Source organism: Uloborus diversus, chromosome 7 (assembly GCF_026930045.1).
Source record: "Uloborus diversus isolate 005 chromosome 7, Udiv.v.3.1, whole genome shotgun sequence".
Classification (NCBI taxonomy): Eukaryota; Metazoa; Arthropoda; class Arachnida; order Araneae; family Uloboridae; genus Uloborus; species Uloborus diversus.
This window is the reverse complement of record NC_072737.1, coordinates 66,658,555-66,681,259: the sequence shown is the minus strand read 5'-3', so window position 1 is coordinate 66,681,259 and position 22,705 is coordinate 66,658,555. Positions and strand designations below refer to the sequence as shown.

The following is a 22,705-nucleotide window of genomic DNA, read 5'->3' as shown; positions in this document are numbered from 1 at the left end:
TAATTTGAAAGGAATAAATAACTTGGTATTATTGTGTAGTAATTGTTTCATAGTTATCAAAAGATAATATGAAGCACCTAGAACCAAAGAGGTGTAAGTGCCAAAAATTAAAATTTTAAGGTAATTAGTACAAATGGTAGAAGATACTCTTATCTGTTCTCCAGCAAGAAATTGTAATAGTAGCTCTGATATGTGGTGCTATACATCATTGCTTCTCAACATTTTTTACTTTACGGCACACTTGGTAGTTGGCTAAATCCTTGCGGCACACTGAACTAAATTCTATATGTCAATATGAACAGCACTTTCATCATTCCCTAGTCAAGACAAGAAAGAGAAAAAACAGCATTTCCATAAGGATATAACGGTTAATCTTTTGAATATGTGAAATACTTTTAAAAATATTTCAGTTTCCTTAGAAATTGAATTGAAGTTCATTATGAATTTCAGTGCTTAATAAGGTCAGAAAGTCCTAAACTTTCACTTAACACTACTAAGACACTTGCGCTTGTCTTGAGTCTCAGTGGCACTTTCTATTCAGCTGTATGTTGGGAAGAGCTACACGAAGTTTTTAAATCAAGAAAATAGGCATGATATTTGTTCTTCAAAAGTGTCAATTCTAAGAATGTCATATCATCTTTAAAATGGAAACAGTAGCAAGTCATGTATGATGTAAACAGAAATATTTAGGCAGGCTGTTTACTAACACCCAATATGAGCCCAAGGGCACTTTGCCAAACCCTAGTACTAGGGAGTGTTGCACCTGAGGTTTATATTTTCTCATGCTTTTTAAGAAAATTCCTTGCTGATGCGTCAATGGATCACAAACCAGTCATATTGTTCTATGCCAGACAACTAGAAGTTCTGCTTGAACTTTAATCATAACTAAACGTTCTGCCCACAAATTGATTTAAAAATTGAAATTTGATTTTTTGCATTCAATATGGACTATTCAACATTCCTTGTCATGTGCAATTGCAAAACTGGGACCTGTTGCTTTTTATTAGCTGTAACGCTGAACATTTCTTCACCAATTGCAAGCTGAGAAAGTTTTTTTTCTGAAAGTATAATGATTTTGAATGCTGTCCTCATTAGCAAGAGTGGTTCTCTTTTAATGTGTATTTATTCATGAAATTGAAATAAAATTTTACCAGCTATTTGTATGGTTTATAAACTTTTTTTTTATTATTTCACCCATTTTCTCATTTATTCAATACCTAATAACATTGTCTGGAATTGGCACTCTAACCATCGGAAACTATTGTTCTCCATATGAGGCAGTGAGAAACAAAGGGATGTAAGTAGACATTTTCAAGTTTTGATTAAAACGCGTTTAAAGATAACATCCTAGGTAGGCTTTCATTGAATTTTTTTTTCTAAATCATTCTGTTTAGCAGCAACTACCAGGACTACTATTACCATCTTTTGCCCCAAGAATGTCAGGAGAGGTTCACCTATGTGTACTTAATGTATCCAAAGTTTTAATTTTGCCACTTACGTTCCTTTGCTTCACACTGCCTCATATGATTTCTTTACAAACTGGTAAAACAAATATTTCACCATTGGTATGCAATTTTCAATGCAATATGGCAATTAATTAAACTAGCAAGATTATATCTATAAACTCTTGTGCTGGTCTCTATGCAGTAAGTTCTGGCCCCTAAGCCAGAGCTAAGGTAGAACTGCATGATGAGATTACATCTGCCTGCAGCTTGGTTATTCCCTATACCAGACTGATGAGTTCATAACAAGACGAAACTGCGGTCTCTGGGTGGGATAACCAGGCTGTTGGTATATTGAATGTAAAATGCATCCCTGCTCTTCCTTTTTCTATGACTCCAAAAGTACTGGGCCCCACCAAGGACCTTGTTTCGGCATACCCGTAAAAAAGCACTGCTATACAGCATGGTTTAGAAAAAAAATTAATTGAAAGCCTGCCTACAGTTTGAACTTAACATATGTTTCATTGAAAACTTTTGTTCCTAAAATATGTATGCTTCTTGCCATCTCATGTACTAAAAATAAATATTACTGCTCCTGCTCATGAATGTCTTACGTCAAATAGCCAAATTTTATTATCACATCATCCTCACAACATTTTTGGCTAAGTTAAAATTGGATTTCCTTCTTAACTAGTGGTACCCGCACGGCTTTGCACGTAGTAGAAAATTAAAGGTTATTTGGTTTGCCTGAGCATTTACAAATAATGGATGATGAATTTCTCGCCATCATGCTATGTGAATTTGCTCGTCCATGTTTTGATAATTCGCTTGGTGCAAAGAAATTAAGTCCACCATTGGTGGTAAAAATAAAATCATAGAAAAAGAAGAAAACCGAATTTTCAAAAAATCGCTTCGAGATGCACTCCCCCATTCTTCGAACGAATTTTGTGTCAAATTTCATGAAAATCCGGCAAACTGTTAGGCACTACGCTCGTCATCGAGATCCAGACAGAAACAACAGACTTTCAACTTTATTATTTGTAAAAGATAAAGATTTAAGATTTTAGCTTAGTTAATAAATTATTTATTTTTGTTATTATATTTCATTTCACTTAATTCTGACTTGTGCTGCATCTCTGCAGAGATCAATTTAAAACAAATTTGAAAATTTACACTTGCTGGCAAAAACTTGAGCGACACTGAAAGAGAAAAAAAACAGGAGATGAGGCTGTACATTGAGGTATATGGGAAAGAAAGAGATCTTCTGAGCCACTTCCAGTAATGCTTCAAAAACATCTGTCAAAAACAAATTAAAATGTGAATTCCAAAATTTTGATATTGTACTTGTTCAGTACATAGATAAGGAATGATTTTACCAGGGAATAAAAACAGTGTTTTTAATACTGGACTGTTCAGAGTATAGAGAGGTTTTCTGATGTTAAATGTATATAGACTTTAGCCAGAACTTTCAAATTGTATTTAGTACATGGGGGTGCTCAATTGGAGTTTTCTGATAGTCAACTGTGTTTTCAAAATAATAATAAAAATGGAATACTGCTTAAACACTTTGCTCTCTCTCTCTTTAAGGATTGTATGAATATGATTTAATGAGCGATTTGTTGTTTTAGGAACAAGATCCGGTTGCTTTGGGCCAAGTTGTGGTGGATTCTACCATCAATTCACTTTCCATTCGTTATGCTCTGCTGCCTTATTTATATACTCTATTTTATTGCAGCCATGTTTTTGGAGATACTGTTGCAAGACCTTTGTTTTTCGAGTATGTTTATCAGTATTACAGATTGCTTATTTAATGTTTCTCATTTTCAAACGTCTTTTGATGAATTCAGCAATTATCCTAATATCGTCGCCTCAAAGCAGGGGTGTGCACAGAAATTTCAGAGCCTGTCACAAATGACTTTTACGGTCCCCCCTCCGAATTATTTACCCCTATGCCCTTACATATTTTTCACCCTTCATTATAAAATTTTTGGCCGCTGCCCATCAGTTGTCCCTTATCCCCCCCCCACTTCCCTGTGTGTGCCCCTGCCTCAGAGCAACACTAAGACATCTAACCCCCAGAATTACATTAAAATATCTTACTGTTACTCTAAGGCATTGATATGTACTATTATGTTTAGTTTGTACATGGTATTTGAAATTGTATGCAAAATGATTAGATTATATAACAATGACAACCCATTTGTTTTGGCCTAAACTGAACAACATGGACATGGATGACATGTGGTTCCAGCAGGAGGATGCTACTCCCTACACAGCGGACGCCACGATGCATTCTGCATAAACAGTTTCAGAGAGTGGTTATCTTTTGCTGAAGTGACGTAAATTTTCCCAACTATCGTGCCCTTGCTATGTTTTCTTGTGAGATTTCCTGAAGTCATAGGCTTGTACAAATGGGCCACTATTGACCGATGAAGTCCAAACAACAGAGGTCATCGCTCATATCCAGCCGGATCCATGCAGCAGAGTCAATGAATATTGAACCACTCAGATGTGTGCCATCCTCCGCGGTAGGCATTTTAACGATGTTATATTCCATTCAAAATGACCTGTATGGACCTTTTAAATCAAAACAAATTGTGTTAATTCCTTCCATGCAACTTGATGAATTCATCAGGGAGTCAAGTTAATAAACTTCTGTAGAACAAAAAGATCTACAATTTTGGTTTCTTTCAATGAAAGGAACACACGATTAAATTTTATTTTTAAAAGCCAGGAAGTGAAAGTGCATCCCTTGCCAACGCTCATGGACATAAACACGAGATTTCTGTTTTTCATGCTGTACTTTGGTTTAAGTATCTTGTAGTTTGTTGTTTGTTTGAAACTAAATAAATTTTATTTACCTATAAATTATTTTTGTTTAATTTATACTCAAAGGAAGCATTTTAAAGTAATTTCTTTCCTGTTTCCAGGTACCCTAAAGATCCAAACACACATGCTCTTGATGAACAATTCTTGTGGGGCTCTAACTTTATGATTATTCCTGCTCTTTATCCAGTAAAGTATTTGTTTTAACTACTTTTTAAAAATTTTCAACTCTTCTCTTATACAATACTAAAAAAATCGCTAGCTGTTGCAAGCTAATAGCTCATACTGCCATGCTTAGCACAAAAGTCGTCGCACTCATAATCATGTCCCATTGTTAAACTTCCAATAAAAGTATTGCTTGTCAATATCATACTTTGCTCAATGCGTCGAAGGTAGATCTGAAAACCTAATATTGACAAGGACGGATCCAGAAACTTTTCAAGGAAGGGCAGGGTTTTTTTTTATTACGGACTTCTTACAATGTACTATGTATCTGATTTATGCATGCAGGTGGGAGGATCTCACAGCAGTTTCATTTGAAACAAATAACATGTAGATTGTAGATGTAGAAATGTAGTCAATGAGGGGACAGGGAGGAGATCAAAAAACCCATTCCCTTCCTTTTAACGCGACAAAGGTAGTCTAAATTCACCTTTTAAAACTTTAACTTCAGAAAAATTATAGGAGGAATGATTCAAAACCCCTTTCTCCGTAACATCATCAAAGGTTGATTTAAATTGCCCTTTTGAAACTTAAGTTTCGAGAAGTACTGGACAAAAGTCTGATTTCCATTTTGTCTCCTAACATTGCCTGAGATGGTTTACTATCACATCTTTACAACTTTAATTTTGAAAATGTCCATGGGTGACACCTCCGAACCTCTCCTCCTCCTAACATCATCAAAGATCATCAAAAATTGCTTTTTGAAGCTACAATTTTGAAAAAATTCCAGGAGAGAGTTCCAAACACTATGCCTTTCACTAATGTCATCAAAGATTGCCTTTGATTGCATTTTTAGTTCTTCAATTGAGAAACATTGCTGTGGGCAGAGTACCTTAAAGGAGGGGTGATTGCTCGCTGTAGGTCAGCTTGAATATCAGAAATATTATCTTCTATGTAATGTCTTTTACTACTCAAATAATTTTAAAAACAAAAACCTAACAGCAGTTTACTATTTCATTAATGTTTTTGTATTACTAATATTGATGTTTTTCTGTAAGAGTTGTACTGTTTAGCATTATTTGCTTGGCTTTTGTTAAATAATATATTGTTTGAGATTTTATTTTTTTGCACTAATTTGCATGTTTTATTCATGAAATTTCACAATTCAATGAAGAAAAAAAATCTGTGAGCATTCAATTTTCATTTATAATGTGTAATTTTTTTATTTATAGTTGAACTTCCTTTCAAAAAGTTTTTCCTTATTCTGATTAATGCTATTGCATACAATGTAAGTTTTTTTTTCCTTTGCACTTAGAATGTAACTCGTGTGTCTGCATATCTTCCTGCTGGCTTATGGTATGGTGTTACAGGACAACGAATGCTTAGTCAAGGACAGCAGTTCTCTTTTGATGCCCCTACTACCGCTGTCAATGTTGCTATAAAAGGAGGTTCTGTTCTTCCTATGCATGAGCCCGCTGTCACCACTACAGACAGGTAATAGACAACTTTCATTATCTGTTAGATATGTGAAATAAATGTGTTTATGCATATTTTATTCAGATCATTAAATATTTTTTGAAAAAAAGTGACTAGTTTTCATTGTTCTTAATCTTAGAACTAAAGTTCTTAAAATTTACCATTATCTTACATTCCTAAAAATATTTTCCTTTTTGTAATTATTCATTTATCAGCTAGAAAAAATATCCTACCACCTTAAAAAATTTGCTCTGTGTTATACTTTTGGCAAACTAACATTCAGATTTGTAGCATAAAAATTTACTGGATGCTTTATTTTTGTACTGGCTGTTAATGTAACAAAGGTCCATCTGAAACACATAATTCTGGTGATTTTTGTTGTAACAAAAACATGTTGCATTGTTCCTGTTTCGTATTTCTTCACTGGCTGAACTCATTTCTTTCCTGTGAATTCACGTAGATATCATTGAAGAAAAAAAACTGAAATGAAAAAATCAAAAATACATATTTGTTCATAAAAATTAGTGAGAATTTCTAAAAATTCTTTGGTATTATTCTCTTACAAAATTGTCTTCATATTTAATGTAATTTTTAATAAAATGCTTGTTACTATCTAATGTATTAACTTAAATGCAAAGACATTTATGAACATTATTCATTTTTTAGCCGAAAAACCCCTTTTGTTATAACTGTTGCATTAGATGAAAATGATGAAGCTTCTGGTGAACTTTACTGGGATGATGGAGATTCATTAGGTAACATGTATTATTTTTTTTATATATATTAATTCTTTATAAAGAAGGGTTTTTTTTTAATGCAAATTTTTCATTTTAGTGCTTATTCTTGATGTGCCAGATTGTTAAAATGTATATCAGCAAATATGGATATAAATATGAATCATTAATCTAAGTCTGCAAATATTTATACAGATACAAACCTCGACTTCTTCACTCACTTCAATTCTGGAATCTGAAAACTAAGTGGGGGGGGGGGGGGGAATGGCACCAGTAACAGACATGCTTAAGACAGGGCTCTCAGGTTAACTCAACTTTCTGAGCCTTTTAATGTATTTAGATTTTTCAACAACATTTCATCTAACGTTTGACTGCTCCTGGATCATCTGAATTAGTTAATTCTATCTTTATGTGATCAACTTCGAAAAAAGGTTCGACCCCCAGTAACAGATACCCAGCAACAGATAGGATGAGGAAAAGATAAATAACGGACAGAATTCCCCTTTTCTCTTCAAAATGTGAAAAAGTTCTTTATTTTTAGAACTAAATCCTTACTAAATTCAAGTGAACATGAAACACCAGCAGACCTTGTGGTGGCTGTTCATAACCTTCCACCACTGCCTTGTAAATACCAATTGACTTGTAAAATTCTTTCTGATAACACTAGATGGCTTCACCGTATTCATGGGATGCAGCAGCATCAGTTTTACCGGTCTAAACTTCTAATTATTTAAATCCAAGCTGATGACTGTTATAACTGTTACATTACTCTTGATGACTGTTACTGGTGCCGTAACTCTATAATGTATGAAAAATAATTTACTGATAGAATATGCGGGAGAAAAAATATATCAAGAGACCAAGATTCGTTAAAATATTAGCAGAATAACTGCAAAAAAATTAGAGGCCTCATTCACTTTTTTCTCATACATATTTATTGTCACCTGCAACAAGCATTCAAAGTGAACATTTTTTTTAAAAAGTGCAATAGAAATTATTTATAATCCTCACCGTAAGACTTTTTAGAGAGAAAGCCACCAAGTTACTGTTTTTGAATGTAATTGGTTTATCGAATGTTAACACTTAAAGTGCTAATTTAATTAGAATGATTCTTTTAGTTAGAATATCACAGAAGTTGAAGTTTTAATTTCATTATAAAGGTAATACCTTATGATGTCTGTAATAAATTTAAATCAATTTAAATGGGCTTAAATGTTGGAAACTGAGTGTCTTTGTATGTATATATCTATCTACATCATCGCTACTCCTGGTGAATGACAGAAAACTGAGCATCAAATCAGGTATCGATAGATTCGTAATTTTCTTGGCTACATGTTTAGCTATGAGGCATAGCTGTGGCTGTGCAATTTCAATTAGTAGAGACATTAATTAAAAACAATTAAAAACCTAACATAGTTTCCTTTCAGTTCTTCTTTCAGAACTCTTTTCCTTATCATTCTGGCAAAGTGCTCTAAGAGGTAGTGACTCGCAGAGTGAAAGTTTTTCTTTCACAAGGCCCCATTATCGTGCTTTCGTAAAAGTTATTGAACAGTTCCAAGTTAATAGTTTAGTTACAAGGTGCGCAGAACAGAATTGAATGATTCGAGGGCTGCAGCATGAAAAAAATTAATACACTGTTTATTAATTAATCTACTGATGCAGACAATGTGTTTTTTGATGAAATCATTTTTTCATCTTTTCCTTTGAAGGAATGTAATTTACCTACTGAAAACATCATTTGAATTTCTTTCGCTAAGCAAGGACCAAAAAAAGTACAGGGCCAAATGTGCTGTACTTTAGTACTTCGGTAGAACAGAGTTGTACACCAACCCACCGGAGACAGAATGTGCAAGCCGCCATATTCAACGAGGCCGATGCCACAGGTGGCTTGTATATATGTACAGTGAACCCTCATTAATCCAGCCCCTAATAAACATGACTTTGCTCAATCCGGACAGCCATTAAAATTTACATACTGTTTAGTAAAAGGGTTGTTAGTACAATATTGTATTTTTTATACTTCTCTCTTTTGCAGTTTATATTCCATTCACTTAAATTCAAAATACAATTTTTATGTCTTTTTTTCTTTCAGATACTTATGAAAATGGAAACTATAACCTCATTAGTTTCTCTGTCAAAAACGTAAGTTTTGGTGTGATAAATGGCCTATTATAAATCTTTCAATCCAACAAAACTCTGAAACATTTCTATCTCTCTTAGTTACCCAATTTGTGAAAACACCCCTATTACATTATTTGAAGAACTGATGTTGAAAATGAGTTTAATAACAAAAAGTAAAAAAATTTAGTTTTCCACTGTTAGAGGCCACCAGCAATGTGAAGGAGTTATGTTCATACCTTTTGTCATTTAGTTTCGGAGTTGCTCCAAATATGGAGCTAGTGTCAACTCACAACTTCATGCCTTCATATTGACATCATACTGACTAAGACATGAGAATAACCTCATCTTCTCTTTTCATTCTTAAATGATTTTGTTTGCATATGTGGTTCTTAGTTTACATTAAAACATTTTTTTGTTTTAATATGAAGAGAAAAAGGCTCAGAACCATATGGAGGGATTCAAACACCCTCCAAATTTTTTTAAACTTTTCCAAAAATTTGTTTAGTTTTTAAATAAATGCAATTTTATTACTGTTTTTATTTTTAAATTTCATATAAAACATAAAATTAGTGTAGCTAGAAAATTGTACAGACTGAGGGCTGCATGTGTAACATTTTATTTATTTATTTATTATTGTAGACACTTTTGGACATCATTTCATACTCCTTGAAGCCAGATCGTTCAGACGATTGTTTCCTGTTAAATTTCTTAATTAAATTAAACCTGTTAAATTTCTTTCTAAACATTTTTACACCTAAAGGTGAAGACTGAAATGACAAATGGTGTTACACAAATGACTGTTGCAATTTAAATTTTTCATGTTTGTGGATTTTCAATAATGTTATAGGGAAACTACTTTAACCTGCCACCCTTCCAAAAATAAAAACCACAATCCCCCCCCCCCCTTTTCCAAAAAAAATTGTTTTTCCTGTAGAAGTAATAAATAAACATATTTAAATTCCTTGCTTATTACTAGGATTTAAAGAAGGCAGAATTTATTTTTTCTGAGAGGGAGATCATAATAGTTCTTTCCTTACATAAATAAAACTATCATTTGTGTTAGAATTGGAGATGTGTGTTAAAACTAAAGGTTCTTTCGGGTTGATCCCCCTCGCCCTTTTGCTGCACCATTGCTGGGATTAATTAATTGTTTTATGTGCTCTGAAACACTTATTTTTTCACCTTGTAATTAGGAAGAACCTCTCTAAAGTAAGTACCATGTTACACCACAATATCCGGCATACGGGGAAAAAGCGAGGTTGACCAGCATGCCGGGAAATTCGACTTTTCCGGCATGCCAGATGATCCGAGGTTTATTTTGCAACAAAACAAAAGTAAATTTCCCTATTCAGTTCAAATCAGAAAGCAAACCACTGTGAGGAAAAAAATAAATAAATACCGAAAGTAACCTTCTTTCAAAAAAAAAAGTGTATTGCATATAATATGTGCTTGTTATTTATAGTAGGTCATTACTAATGGATTTCATTATATGCCAATAAAGTAATCAATTCAGAAGAAATCATCGTTACTGCGATTTTCATTTTTTAAAATTAATTGTTTTAGGTTCTTTTTAGAGAGATAAGTTTAACGTTTGTTTATTGAATAGCTATGATAACTTCTTTAGCACTGGCTTAGGGGCGTAAACTTACTGCTTAAATGTTTGCTTACTTTTTTTTAATTTAGTTTTTATAAAACTATTCGTTATTACACTTTTTTTTTTTTTGGTTAAAATAACAAATGACATTGTTTGTAAATATTTTTGCAAAATTAAACTGTTTATTAATACTAATAAGATATGTATAGAATTTATCTTCATTTTTAAGCTGAACATAAAGCTGTTTGGTGATATTTTGATACTTGAAATTGTAACCCTAACTCCGGGGGTTTAACCCTAAACTGCAGTAGGTAGCATTCATTGTTGGCCATTCTTTCATTTCTTCATTCCCCTGAAATGACAGTCTTACCAGTAAAACAGTTAAGTTACCGAATCGAGTTCAGCTTTGTCACAATAAAGCCTTTCCCTGCATGTTAAACATCACCAAAACATATTAGCAAATTATCATGCCGTGGCTCAAGTTCCTTTGTTGAAACTTGCAGGTTACTCAATCATTGGCCATTATATATATATAACTGTATTACTTGAAAAGTATCTAACCAAAGTAAAGAGTTTCTTATAAAAATCTTGCCTTTTGATTTTCTTTCACAATTGTTTCAGTATGTACTTTTATTGGATGTAACTTTATTGGTGAAAATTTGAAAACCTATAGCTCAAATTAAGTGTAGGGGCACATAGGTGCTTGGCAGTTTATTTGCTGACCTTGGCTGATGTAGTGAAATAACATATAAAATTGAAAAATGTAAGTATTGTATTGTTTGAGCTTACTCACTTTTGGCAGTCTGGGTTAAATTTATGATTTAATCTGGATTAAATTTATGAATTGTGTGTTTTAATTTCTAAAATATTCCTTTGTGCAGGGTACCTTTAATACTGCAGTTCTACATAACGGATATGCAACAACTATGAAATCAAGGACCATTCAAGTGGCTGGATTAAGCAAAAAACCAAATGCGGTATCAGTGAATGATGTAAAATGTGGCCAAACTAGTGTGAGTATTTGATTGTCAATGTTTCTTTTGTGGGCATAATTTTATTCTTTTGAAGTCCTTCTTAAATATGTATCAGCACCAGTGGTGTACCTAGCACGTGTGTCACCCAAGGGTTTGTGATGTTACCACCCCCCGTCACCCCCTGCATCTGCAAAAGGAAACAGTTTATGTGTGCTACGCAAAACTGTTGCAAAACTGTTTGAGTTTTAAAAGAAACCTGTTTTGTTTTCCTATGTTTCAAAAAGCAGTTTTCATTCCTTTTTTTATGTCATCAAAACATCAGACACCAGTCTTCTTTTTTTGTGTGTGTGTGTTATTAACTCACATGTGTTAAGGGTGCATCTATTTAAGAGTGGCTTTTGAAGTAACGCCCTTATTATTTGCCATTCTCATTCAGGTTTTGTTCCCTTCTTGATTTTCTCAAGTAATTTGTAGAAATGCACTGAATAATCGGTTGGTATTTGGTATACTGCCTGGCAAAGTAAAATAGTACACTCTGTTCACTTATTTAATTATTTATTAAATCACTTGTATATTCATTTACTTATAAATTAATTTGCATTCCTTTATTCAAAAATTCACTTATTTATTCTATGAGTTTATTATAAGGGAATTACTATATAATTCACCTTATTTATTTACCTATCTTCTTATTCATTCACTATTTTATTTGCTTGTTAATTAATTCTCATATATTAATCAATTAATTTACTTATTTATACATTTATTATTTCACTATCTATTCATTAATGTTTATTTTAGTTAATCATTTACTTGACCAAAAATATTGTTAGTAATCGGATAGAAAATATTTAAGAAGGAAAATATTTTATTCTTCACTTTGCCCCTTAATGATAAAATGCAAATTTTACGAATTTTTTTGAATGTGCTAATTTTTTACTAAAAAATTAAAAATAATGTTTCAATGCATGTTTATTATGAAATACATTGTTCTTTGTTGATGTACTGTAATTTTCAAAACAAATTTACTACTTGTTCATTTTCAGAAAAAGTAAAATAACTATTTCACTTTACCCTACATTCCCCCACTTATTCTGTGACATATTTGTAAAAATTGCTAGCATTGTTTTGTGTAATGTTTGTTTATTACAAAGAAAAGAGTGAATGTACTTAAGACTACACCTTGCTCCTTTTTAGTTTTACCTACTGCACTTGCTGAGAATTCAGTCTTAGGTAATTTAAGAGCATTGTAAAAACACTACACCAAGTATTAAAAATGATTAAAACAAATTGATTGAACTATTAAATTGAACAGTAGTCAATAAATTCAAAATGCCAAATTCATATCTTTGTTTAATGTTCATCTTAATCTCTTAATTAGCAGAATGTTCAGTCATATATTGACATTGCGGTACTCAACGACTGAAACCACATACAGAAGCAATTTTTCCACATTTTTGAAACGTTACGATCAATTTTTCTGAAAACGAATCTGCAGCGATTCACTTCTTTCTCAACGCGCTGAATATTTTTAGAGACATTTAATGCTTTGCTCATTTATATTATATTTTTGTACCTGTCTTTGGGAGGAGTGTTTAGCAACTAACAGAAACATGTTTGAGGTTTTTGAAAACCACTCCCTTCCCTCTTCCCCGAGTTGTTGCTGAAAACCAATCATCCTTGAAAGCAAGACTAAAGCAAATCAATAGAAAGTCGTGACAAATTAATGGCCTAACAAATAAAAACTCATCTGTAGATCCCAATTTACAACTTTAAAACCATTGTTTTATCTTGCTCAGTACAAAGCTGACAATTTATGTTGCACAACTTCAATATCTGCGCTCATATAACATCGCAAACTTCATAAATGCAGTTCACTTCTTTAGCAGCATCGAGTTTTCCCCTGTATAGTACTAATAATGTATTCCCAAATAAGATATTTCTGTTTTCTATGTGTTTAGTTAAAATAACCACTGAATATGATTTAACTAATACAATTTAATAATTTCTACATAATACTGTTTATGAGTTAGACTGCATGCACATATAATTTCATTAACATTCTTTCATTTAGCATCCTATGGAAAATGAAAATTCAACTGATGTGAGTGTAAGCTTTTTTGGCTCTGAAAACATTCTGAACAGTGCTAGCAATGAAACATGTGTCTTTGCTTATCCAAATGTAAGTATTGCTGTTTGAATTTTATGTGATTTAATGTAAAGCATATACAGCCGAACCCTCAATAGACCGACTTAGGAGACTGCTATAACCGAGTGTTGACTACATTTGATTGTACAAAAAAGGGACGAAACTTGTTGAGGTACTTCTGAAATGAACATCTTTATTACAGGATACCATAAAAACAAACCATAACGAGCTGATGTGTGCATCACATGACTTCCTTTTACTCCAATTTAATATCATTTTCTCATTATTAGAAATTTTAATGTGATTCAATAGTTTACTCTCTTAATATCACCAACAATGGCCAAATTGAAACCAGATTTAAAAAAAAAAAAAAATCGCCAAATTTATCGCCAAGTTGGCGAAAAAACTTGCCGACTAAAATACTGGTGATATATCACCAAGTGTCCGCCAAATTGTAACACCACTTGAGTTTACATCTAAATTAACAATGATTCCCCCCCCCCCCAAAAGGGGCAAAAGACCCCTTTAGAAACACCCAAATGCAACCAAAAGGGGAGATGCACAACTAGACTCCACTAGGAGTCTACGTACCAAATTTCAACTTTCTAGGACATACCGTTCTTGAGTTATGCGACATACATACGCACATACATACAGACGTCCCGAGAAAACTCCTTGTAATTAACTCGGGAATTGTCAAAATGGATATTTCGCGTGTTTATATGTTCTTAGGCACTTATCCACGTGTGGTCGGGTCGGGAAAAAAACTCAACATTCATTTGGGGGTGAGCAAAATGGAAATTAAGGTTGATTTTTCAGTGAAAATTGTTTCATGAATACAATGCTTCCTTTTTACTTCCTTTTACAAAAAAAAGGAAGTATTGTATTGGCAAAAAAATTTTCACTCAAAAATCGGCCTTAATTTCCATTTTGCTCACCCCCGAATGAATGTTGAGTTTATTTTTCAACCCGACCACACGTGGATATATGTCTAGGTACATACAGACACCCGAAATATCCATTTTGACGATCCCCGTGTTAATTACATCGAGTTTTTCTTGTGACGTCCGTATGTATGTGCGTATGTGTGTACATATGTTGCATAACTCGAGCGGAATGTCCTAAAAAGTTGAAATTTGGTACTTAGACTCCTAGTGGGGTCTAGTTGTGCACCTCCCTTTTTGGTTGCGTTCGAATGCTACAAAGAGGGTCTTTTGCCCCTTTTTGGGAGGAAATCATTGTTAATTTTGATGTAAACTCAAGTGGTGTTATAATTTGGCGGACACTTGGCGATATATCGCCAGTTTTTTTGTTCGCCAAGTTTTGTCGCCAACTTGGCGACAAATTTGGCGATTTTTTTTTCAAATTATTTTTTTTAATCTGGTTTTAATTTGGCCGCTGTTGGTGATATTTAGAGAGTAAACTATTGAATCACATTAAAACTGCCAATAATGAGAAAATGACATTAAATTGGAGTAAAAGGAAGTTATGTGATGCACACATCAGCTCGTTTGTAAAAGGAAGTAAAAATTTATCTTTTTCTTTTATCCATAGTAAAGGTAAAAGGTGTATTTTTTGGTTGCAAGGAGACCCGTCCTTTTAAAAGTTTCCAGGAGTAGTTAATGGGTATCAGATGCATATTGTATCAAAAAGTAACAAAAACCATGCCCATCTATATATAAATACATGTTTTCTTAAAGCCAGGGGGAAGGAGCAACTGCCCCTCATGACCACCCTAAATGATAGGTCTCGTTGCAAGCTTTTGCATTTTATGTACATTTTGTAGATTTTTTTGTCTTCTATTGTAAACAAATTTGCAGCATATTTATATACAGTTTGTCACAAAAAAAATGTTTAAATCATTGATAGCCGCCTCAGACCTCTGATTCTTTCAGCCAGTGACTACTGTACATTTTTGAAATGAAAAATTATTTGGGAATTGAGGATTGGTTTTCCCATTTTCTAATTTCTGAATAAATTAAGCTTTCTCTGGATGAATAGGTTTTTCAATTTCTAAATAAATTTAACTTTATCATCTAGAGAAAGTTTCTGTTTTTAATTTAATGCCTAAACTGTGGTGTGGTGACTGTTAAATTCACACTATTATTAGTGATAGAACTAAAAACAAAAGCAGAGAAAAAAGTTATGAACCATGTTATTTATCCAGAAAAAGTTAAAAAATGACCCTACAGATCCTAAAAATGTGTTCTCCTGGACAACAATTAGTTTAAAATGCTAAGTGCTGTAAAAAAAACTAGAAATTTTGGAAATTTTTGGATTGCTATGTCCAATTCCCTAGCACTTGGTGATCATTAAAAGTGCTTGCATTAACAGCAAAGAGTTTCCTTTGAAACTGCAAAAGGTTCATACAACCTGAGAATCGTTATATGCTGGGTATGCTATAACTGGGTTCGACTGTATTTTTTATTAAGAATATTCCAGTTTTAATGTTTTTGATGTGATTTGATGTTTACTTCATGTTTGATAATCAAGTATACTCCAGTTTCATATTTTTTAATGTGATTTAATGTTAAACATTTATTTGGTTATTAAGTATACTACAGTTTTATTTTTAATCTGATTCAATATTCAACTAATGTTTGCAGTTAAGCCTAGTGAAATAACATGATTTTTCGTGATATTTAATGTATACTTGATAATCAAGTCTGCACACACAGTTAGAAAATGTTACTATGTGAATGAACAGATTGTGAAAATATTAGATCCTTCAAAGCTAGTAAAAAACTGCATTAAAAATATACCATGTATAACTTCAGTGTATGATTTTAAGCTATACAATTTCATTTTCCCTTTCTGTATTGCAATCGTATGTAGATGTTTTCATTGTTGAAGTTCATGTGTAAGTGTTAGTTTATTATTTATCGAAAATTGCTTTTAGTATGGATGCCTCATTTGCCAAATCGATTAACTCCACTTTTTAAAAAAAATCCTCATTTCTGCTTTAATAGTGCTTTATCAATGCTTAGTATGTGAATTTATACTAATGTTTTGGTTCAGTACAGTTCTGACCATGTGATGGCAGTTAATGTAACACGAGGGCCTATTTACTCCTATGGACAAAACACTCTTCTTCATAACTTTTCTCTACTTTTTGTTTTATGGAGTTAATCGATTTGGCAAGTGAGGCATCCATATATTGTTCAAGTTATGATCAAGTTCAAAACATGTTTTTGTGCATAAGGAATAATAAAACTTTGCATTTTTCAATGAAAAGATTGATAAAACGCTAATTGTACTACTATTCGTCTATTTTATTTTCAGAAAACTAAGGGTCCATACATGTCGCAAAGTAGTTCTGAGGAGTGAAAAATACTAAAACTTAATGAGAGATTTTGATTCAGAACAACTTTTTTCTATGTCAAAACTTGCTAGATTGTGTTGTTTGCCATAAAAAAGCTGTTACAGCTATGGCTCAATTACCTGCATTGTTGAAAAGAGGGAAAGTGATCTTTTAGATGAAAAAAGTAATAATTATGATATATATAAATTATTATATCACAAATTTGCAGAGAACTGCATACACATGTTCCAAGGTTACTAGGGACTTTTTTCAAAAAAAAGGGGGGGGGGGGAGCTCATGGATGAAAAAATACCCATAAAGTATTAAGAAATTCAGAAGTTTGAGAAATAAAAATATATATACATATGTAAACATATGTGTGTTTTATTTATTTATTCTTTGATCAGTGTTATTTCTCTTGTTTACACATGCATTTAAACATGAGGAATTTGGTGAAAAATCTTAGTTCATTAGTCTTACCATGATGTTTGATTATTTAGTGTCCTTATCATAATTTCATATGAAAGGAGCTAAGGGTCACACAACAATGGGACTCAGGCCAAAAAGGGCCAAGCTGAAAAAGATAATGTTAAACATATCTTTATATACCTGTTTCTAAAGTAGACAAAAATAAGCGGTGACCTGTTGCACGTTTAGGGAAAGAGGCCTTTGAATGAATGTGGGGCTCATGGACCTTATATTTTATATTCTGTGTGTTATAGTGAATATTTACAAGCTTATGAAATATTTTTATTAGTTCTTTATAGCTTCTCCTGTATAAATCTTAAACCCATTAACTGAGTGTAAATAAAGATTATGTTGATTTTAAGATTTATAATAGATTTTGTTGTTGATGTATGTATTAATCAATATTTTATGCATTTATTTATTTATTTTTCCAGAATATGCTGTTGATTGGTTTTGATAACTTGAATGCATCCTTGCTATCAACTTTTACTGCTACATGGAGCTTTTAACAAAATAGTTTTCACAGATGAATAATGTTACTATTTATGTTTTTAAATAAATCTTGAACTATTTTTTTCACTTGAAATGCTGCCTGGATAAATTTTAACGTGCATTGTTGTAATGTTGTAATCATGTTATATTATAAATCAAATGATCTCTAAGTTTGTTCTAGTCACTTGTTACTGCTGTTTGAGCAAATACTTAAGCTGTTAAAAGTCTGCCAAATCTGAATTATTGCTCGTTGCTTATGTATATGTATGTATCTTTTAAAAAGCAGTGTGCCTTTAAAAAGCTGTGTGCCTTAAATTATAAGTGTTTGTTTGTATGATTGTTTTTATTAAAAGCGTTTTGCCTTTAAAGATCTTATTTTGGCATAAAAATTATACTTAAATCATGTTTGTCAATAGTCTTGAAAGCTAACTAGTTTGAAAGAATTCTACCTTTTATTTAGCATAATTGCTCAAAAGTAACATGTGCTTTCATTAACTCTTATAGGAGATTTACAACTACAACTGACACTTTTTTTTTTAAATTTATTTTATAAAAAATGTTAAAATGTGTGCTTTCCTAAGAACACAGTAAATACGTTGTATTTTTATTTTTGTATGTGTAGCTCAAGAAACTTTTACTACATATTTTCACTATTTTTCAAATAAAATATTCAAACATCCTCAAATTTAGTAATTCAGATTAGACTCTGAAGTTGCTATTTTTTGTCTATTTTATAAACTGAATAAACATAGCGCTTTAATGAATAATTAATCATTAATCGATTCTTTGCTTACTCGAAAAAAATTTTTTTGCCACAATCATTTAAAAATAAATTATTTAAAATTTCAATGGACTTTTTTTTTTTTTTGCTGACATTTGACATTTTAGTCTATTGATATGTATGAAATGACAAAGTAATTTCCAGATTACTATATATACATTTCTTTGTGAAATATTCTTGTTTATGAGTATTGTAATACTGAATAAATTAAATATGGTTTTAATAAAATAATTTTTATTAATGTTGTTTATTGTTCTTATATTTATGAAATATACATACACTAATGCCATTGACAACAAGTAGGTATTTGAACAAAATCAGTGGTGCAGTCAGGAGGCATACAAGCTACTTTTACTCCCCTTCTGACCAAGGGATATTTATAGCCCTCTGATAGGCTGTTTGGAACATCAGTCTATTTTGTGATTTTTGTTGTCTTTTGCAGTATATTACTAGTGTGCCTTCTGCTAAATACGAATTAGAAAAATATAGAATTGCATTAAAAAGCAAGTTCTACATTTTTTCATATCTTTTATGATATTTAACGCAATTTAAACATATCTCTGTAATGAAATAATTGCCATTTAAGTTAATAACTATTCATCTTAAGAAATAATTGTTTATATGTACTAATTTTTAATCTCATTCATACTTTAAATAGTTTATTTCTAGCTGATTTCTAATAAATATGAATTAGCATCCAAGAAAAAGACCTTTAACTGAATATTGAGTGCATTTTCCGAAAATATGCTTCTTGTTTCGAATTAATTTTATAATTCATAAAGTAAACTAATGCTCAACTTGAAAAAATTATGTAAAAAATATAACTAAATAAATAAATGGCATCATCTTTAAGCAAAAAAGGGCTCTCTTTGAAGGAGGCACCATTGAATTAAAATAATTTGTCAAATAGTTTTCAATGTAAGTTTTGTAAATTAAACAGCAAATTCTTTAGTTTAGCATATTCTTCATAATATTTATAGTTATGTAAAAAGAAATCAGTCATTTAAACTTCTTTTTGTAATAAATAATAAAAAATGAAATTAAAAGCCAATATTTCTTAATCTGAAGTTATATATGTATATATGGGTTATTCCATGTCAAATCAACCAGAACCAAATTTTCATGAAACTTTCAGAAGTTGTACTCTTTGACACATAAAATTCATTTTAATTTTTAAAAACTTCTGTCATTCATAATTGATAGATAAGTAATTTTGAAACTATAAAAACATTTTTTTTATATTTTCTTAACTTGCTGGCAGGTCTTTAAAATGTCATGACTTTACACTAGATGCTAAGGAATTACAAGAAATTTATTGGCACTCTTATTCACAATATCCTAGACTGATCAATCCACAACAAGGACAAAACTGCAATCTCTGGATGTGATGTGATAAATAAACTGTCCGTATACTGCTTGTAGTTCTGCCTTAGCCATGGCTTAAGGGCGGCAACTTACTGCTTTAAACTTATTGGTAATTGTAGAGAAAACTGATGGACAAGAGTAAAAGAGAAGCTTAATGAAACATGCACCTTACAGGTGATTGAGGCGTTAGTTTTTCGATATGCCCTCCGCCTTGTTCTGCCACTGACTATTAACTGGAAGCTCAAAATGGCATGTTCCACATTAGATCAGAGATTATCTGTGCTGATTGTATGAATGTGGTGAAAATCTTAGATCTCAGATTAGTATATCTACACAGCAGCAATTTGAACCTGACTGCGCTATAATCTATTGGCTGATTTTGGAATGATTTTTTTCTTCTTCATCAAACAAATTCCTATGACCTCACGACTGTTCCGGTTAAAATGTCAAATCATTTGGACGAGTATTTTTATTATTGGAGTGTATTAAAGTCGGGACATGAATTGAAATCATCCTGTAGATATATCTCACCAGGAAACATCACGATCAAGGAAATTCAAAAAAATTCCAAATTGGTGGCATTCGAAAGAGCATTGGAAAACATATTTATGGCACTGAAACTACGTGCCCTCGTGACCACGTTATCGAACTATGAGGTCTTAAAAATTGCCGAAATTTTTAGTAAAGTCACCAAATTTAGCGAGTTTTGTTCAGAAATGGAAGGTACGGCGCGAATTCAACATCTGCATCTGACAAGACATTTCACTTCCATATTTGGTCACCACCAAAGCGCGTGAGAAATATCGCATTAATTCTTTACTCGGGGGTGACTACTATGGCGCGGGGTGTAGTGGCACAGACTGCGGCATTGAAATTTTTAGGGGCTTGTGTTCCGGGATATTAACGTGCAACTGTATAGGGGAAAGTGCCACTGCCTGAAATATTTGTTTTATTTTATTGTAAAAACAATGCAAATATAATGTATATTGACTTCAAATCATATTTTCTTTTGGCGAATCCCCTGGACCCCAAGGGGAGTTCCTTCAAACATTTGTTTCTAACTATAGAAATGTGAATGTGGGTGTGTCTTTTGTTGCTTTTCGAATAACTAAAAGTAATTTTCTCGAATAATATAATTTGAACCTCCCCTCTGTAAAATGTTATGGAGAAGGTCAAGATAAAAATGTCTTTTAGCATTTTAGGTAGTAGTAGATAGCAGATGTAAGTAGATTTTACTTCACTAGTTTTCGTGGTTATTATTATTGGTAAAATATATTTTATTTCTAAACAAGGTTCTTATAAGTATTAATTATTTTTTCTTTTAGGTTTTGTGCAAAGCTAATTTGTTTACTTTAGATGATATAAACCATTAAAAAACATTCAAATTCAGAAATTTTATTAAGCAAATTAATATTAAATACAGATCCGACACATACAAAATAAAAACGAAAGACGTTTATGGAAAGGAAAAAAAAACATGCTACTGACAAATATGATACTGAACAAAAAAATGATTAAAACATAGAAACAAATTTTGCCGAGCGATAAAATACGAGTATGCGCAAATAATAATGTATGAAAAGCGACTTTCGGGAGTTAAAAAATTGTAATTATGTCCTCTAATTTGCCGAACTGTCAGATGAACTTTGTCGAATAAGGAAATTTTTTGGGAGGTCACAGTGACCTCCCATCAGTGCGCTGCTAACTGCAGTCAACAAGAATGACCTCCTATTACTGCGACCGATCTGTCATAGGGTTCGAGCACAAAATCTCGTTTAAAATTCCACAGATGTAATGATATTTTAGCATTCAATAGAACGTATTAACTGAACACATTTGAATATACCGTTCAAAGTTTAAACTTTTTTGTTATTCTTAAGACTGTGTGTTAAAAAACTGATGTTTAAAACTTTTATGCTTCTGCGGGTGAAATATTTCCACTGAAAGAGTTGATTCGATGATGAAACTGTTTTGAAAAAAAATATGATAACCACAGAGAAACGGTAAACACACTTTAAAGTCCTTTTTTTTTTTTGAAAAGTCGTAAATCTGAAGTCTTCAACAGTATCTAAATACGAAAAAAACGACATTTTTAAAGATTTCAAATCATGTTCTCAAATTAAAAAAAACGATTTCTGTCAGTTATTTCCAGTGTGTTTTTCGTTATGTGTATCGTTTTCAAGTTATGTGTAAGCCCTCTAACAAGTCAAAAAAAAAACTGTATTAATTTTTATTTTGCTCCGTATTTGAATTCCCTTTTAACGTGAAACATAATTGGTAAAAGTGACTTCAGTATTTTTAAAAATGACTAAATAACATGCAATATGATGTGCATTTACGTTATAGCGACTTTCAGTTGCAGTGACAGACTTTTTCGAACTACAGGGGTTGTTGTAATGAACGTCGACTATAAAATTTTTGATAAGAATCTGTTATGATTAATTTCCGACATCGTTAGTTTTGCTGTGCAAATTTTGGACATTTACTATCCATTGTTTTCTTTTTTTAATTATTTTTTTTTTCGATTTTAAATTAAAAATTAAACATTTTCGCTAGCAGTGGTCAGGCAATAAAACTTCATGAATAATAATAACTTTTGAAAAAATAAATAAGAGCTGGGATACTACAATCCATGATGATTTTCTTTCAACATCAAAAACATCATTTTATTTTCAATATATAAACTTTAATAAGCATGTTTTTTTTTTTACTTATTCATATTAATTCTTGTACATAATTATTAATTACTTGCAACACATTTCATAACAAGAGTACAAACTTTATTTAGTTAAGTAAAACACACTTGAAATGCACTTAAAT

General features: G+C 31.8%; 1 protein-coding gene across 1 annotated transcript in view; it reads left to right on the top strand.

Moving 5' to 3' along the window:
• Positions 1 to 18,719, top strand: part of LOC129225816 (lysosomal alpha-glucosidase-like) — a 47,513-nt gene extending 28,794 nt beyond the window's left edge. The window contains 8 exon segments of the mRNA XM_054860328.1: positions 3,071 to 3,219; positions 4,373 to 4,457; positions 5,746 to 5,924; positions 6,573 to 6,661; positions 8,733 to 8,782; positions 11,237 to 11,368; positions 13,404 to 13,511; positions 17,682 to 18,719. Coding sequence (XP_054716303.1) covers positions 3,071 to 3,219; positions 4,373 to 4,457; positions 5,746 to 5,924; positions 6,573 to 6,661; positions 8,733 to 8,782; positions 11,237 to 11,368; positions 13,404 to 13,511; positions 17,682 to 17,756 — 867 coding nt within the window. The 3' untranslated portion in view covers positions 17,757 to 18,719.
• Positions 18,720 to 22,705: the final 3,986 nt, after the last annotated feature.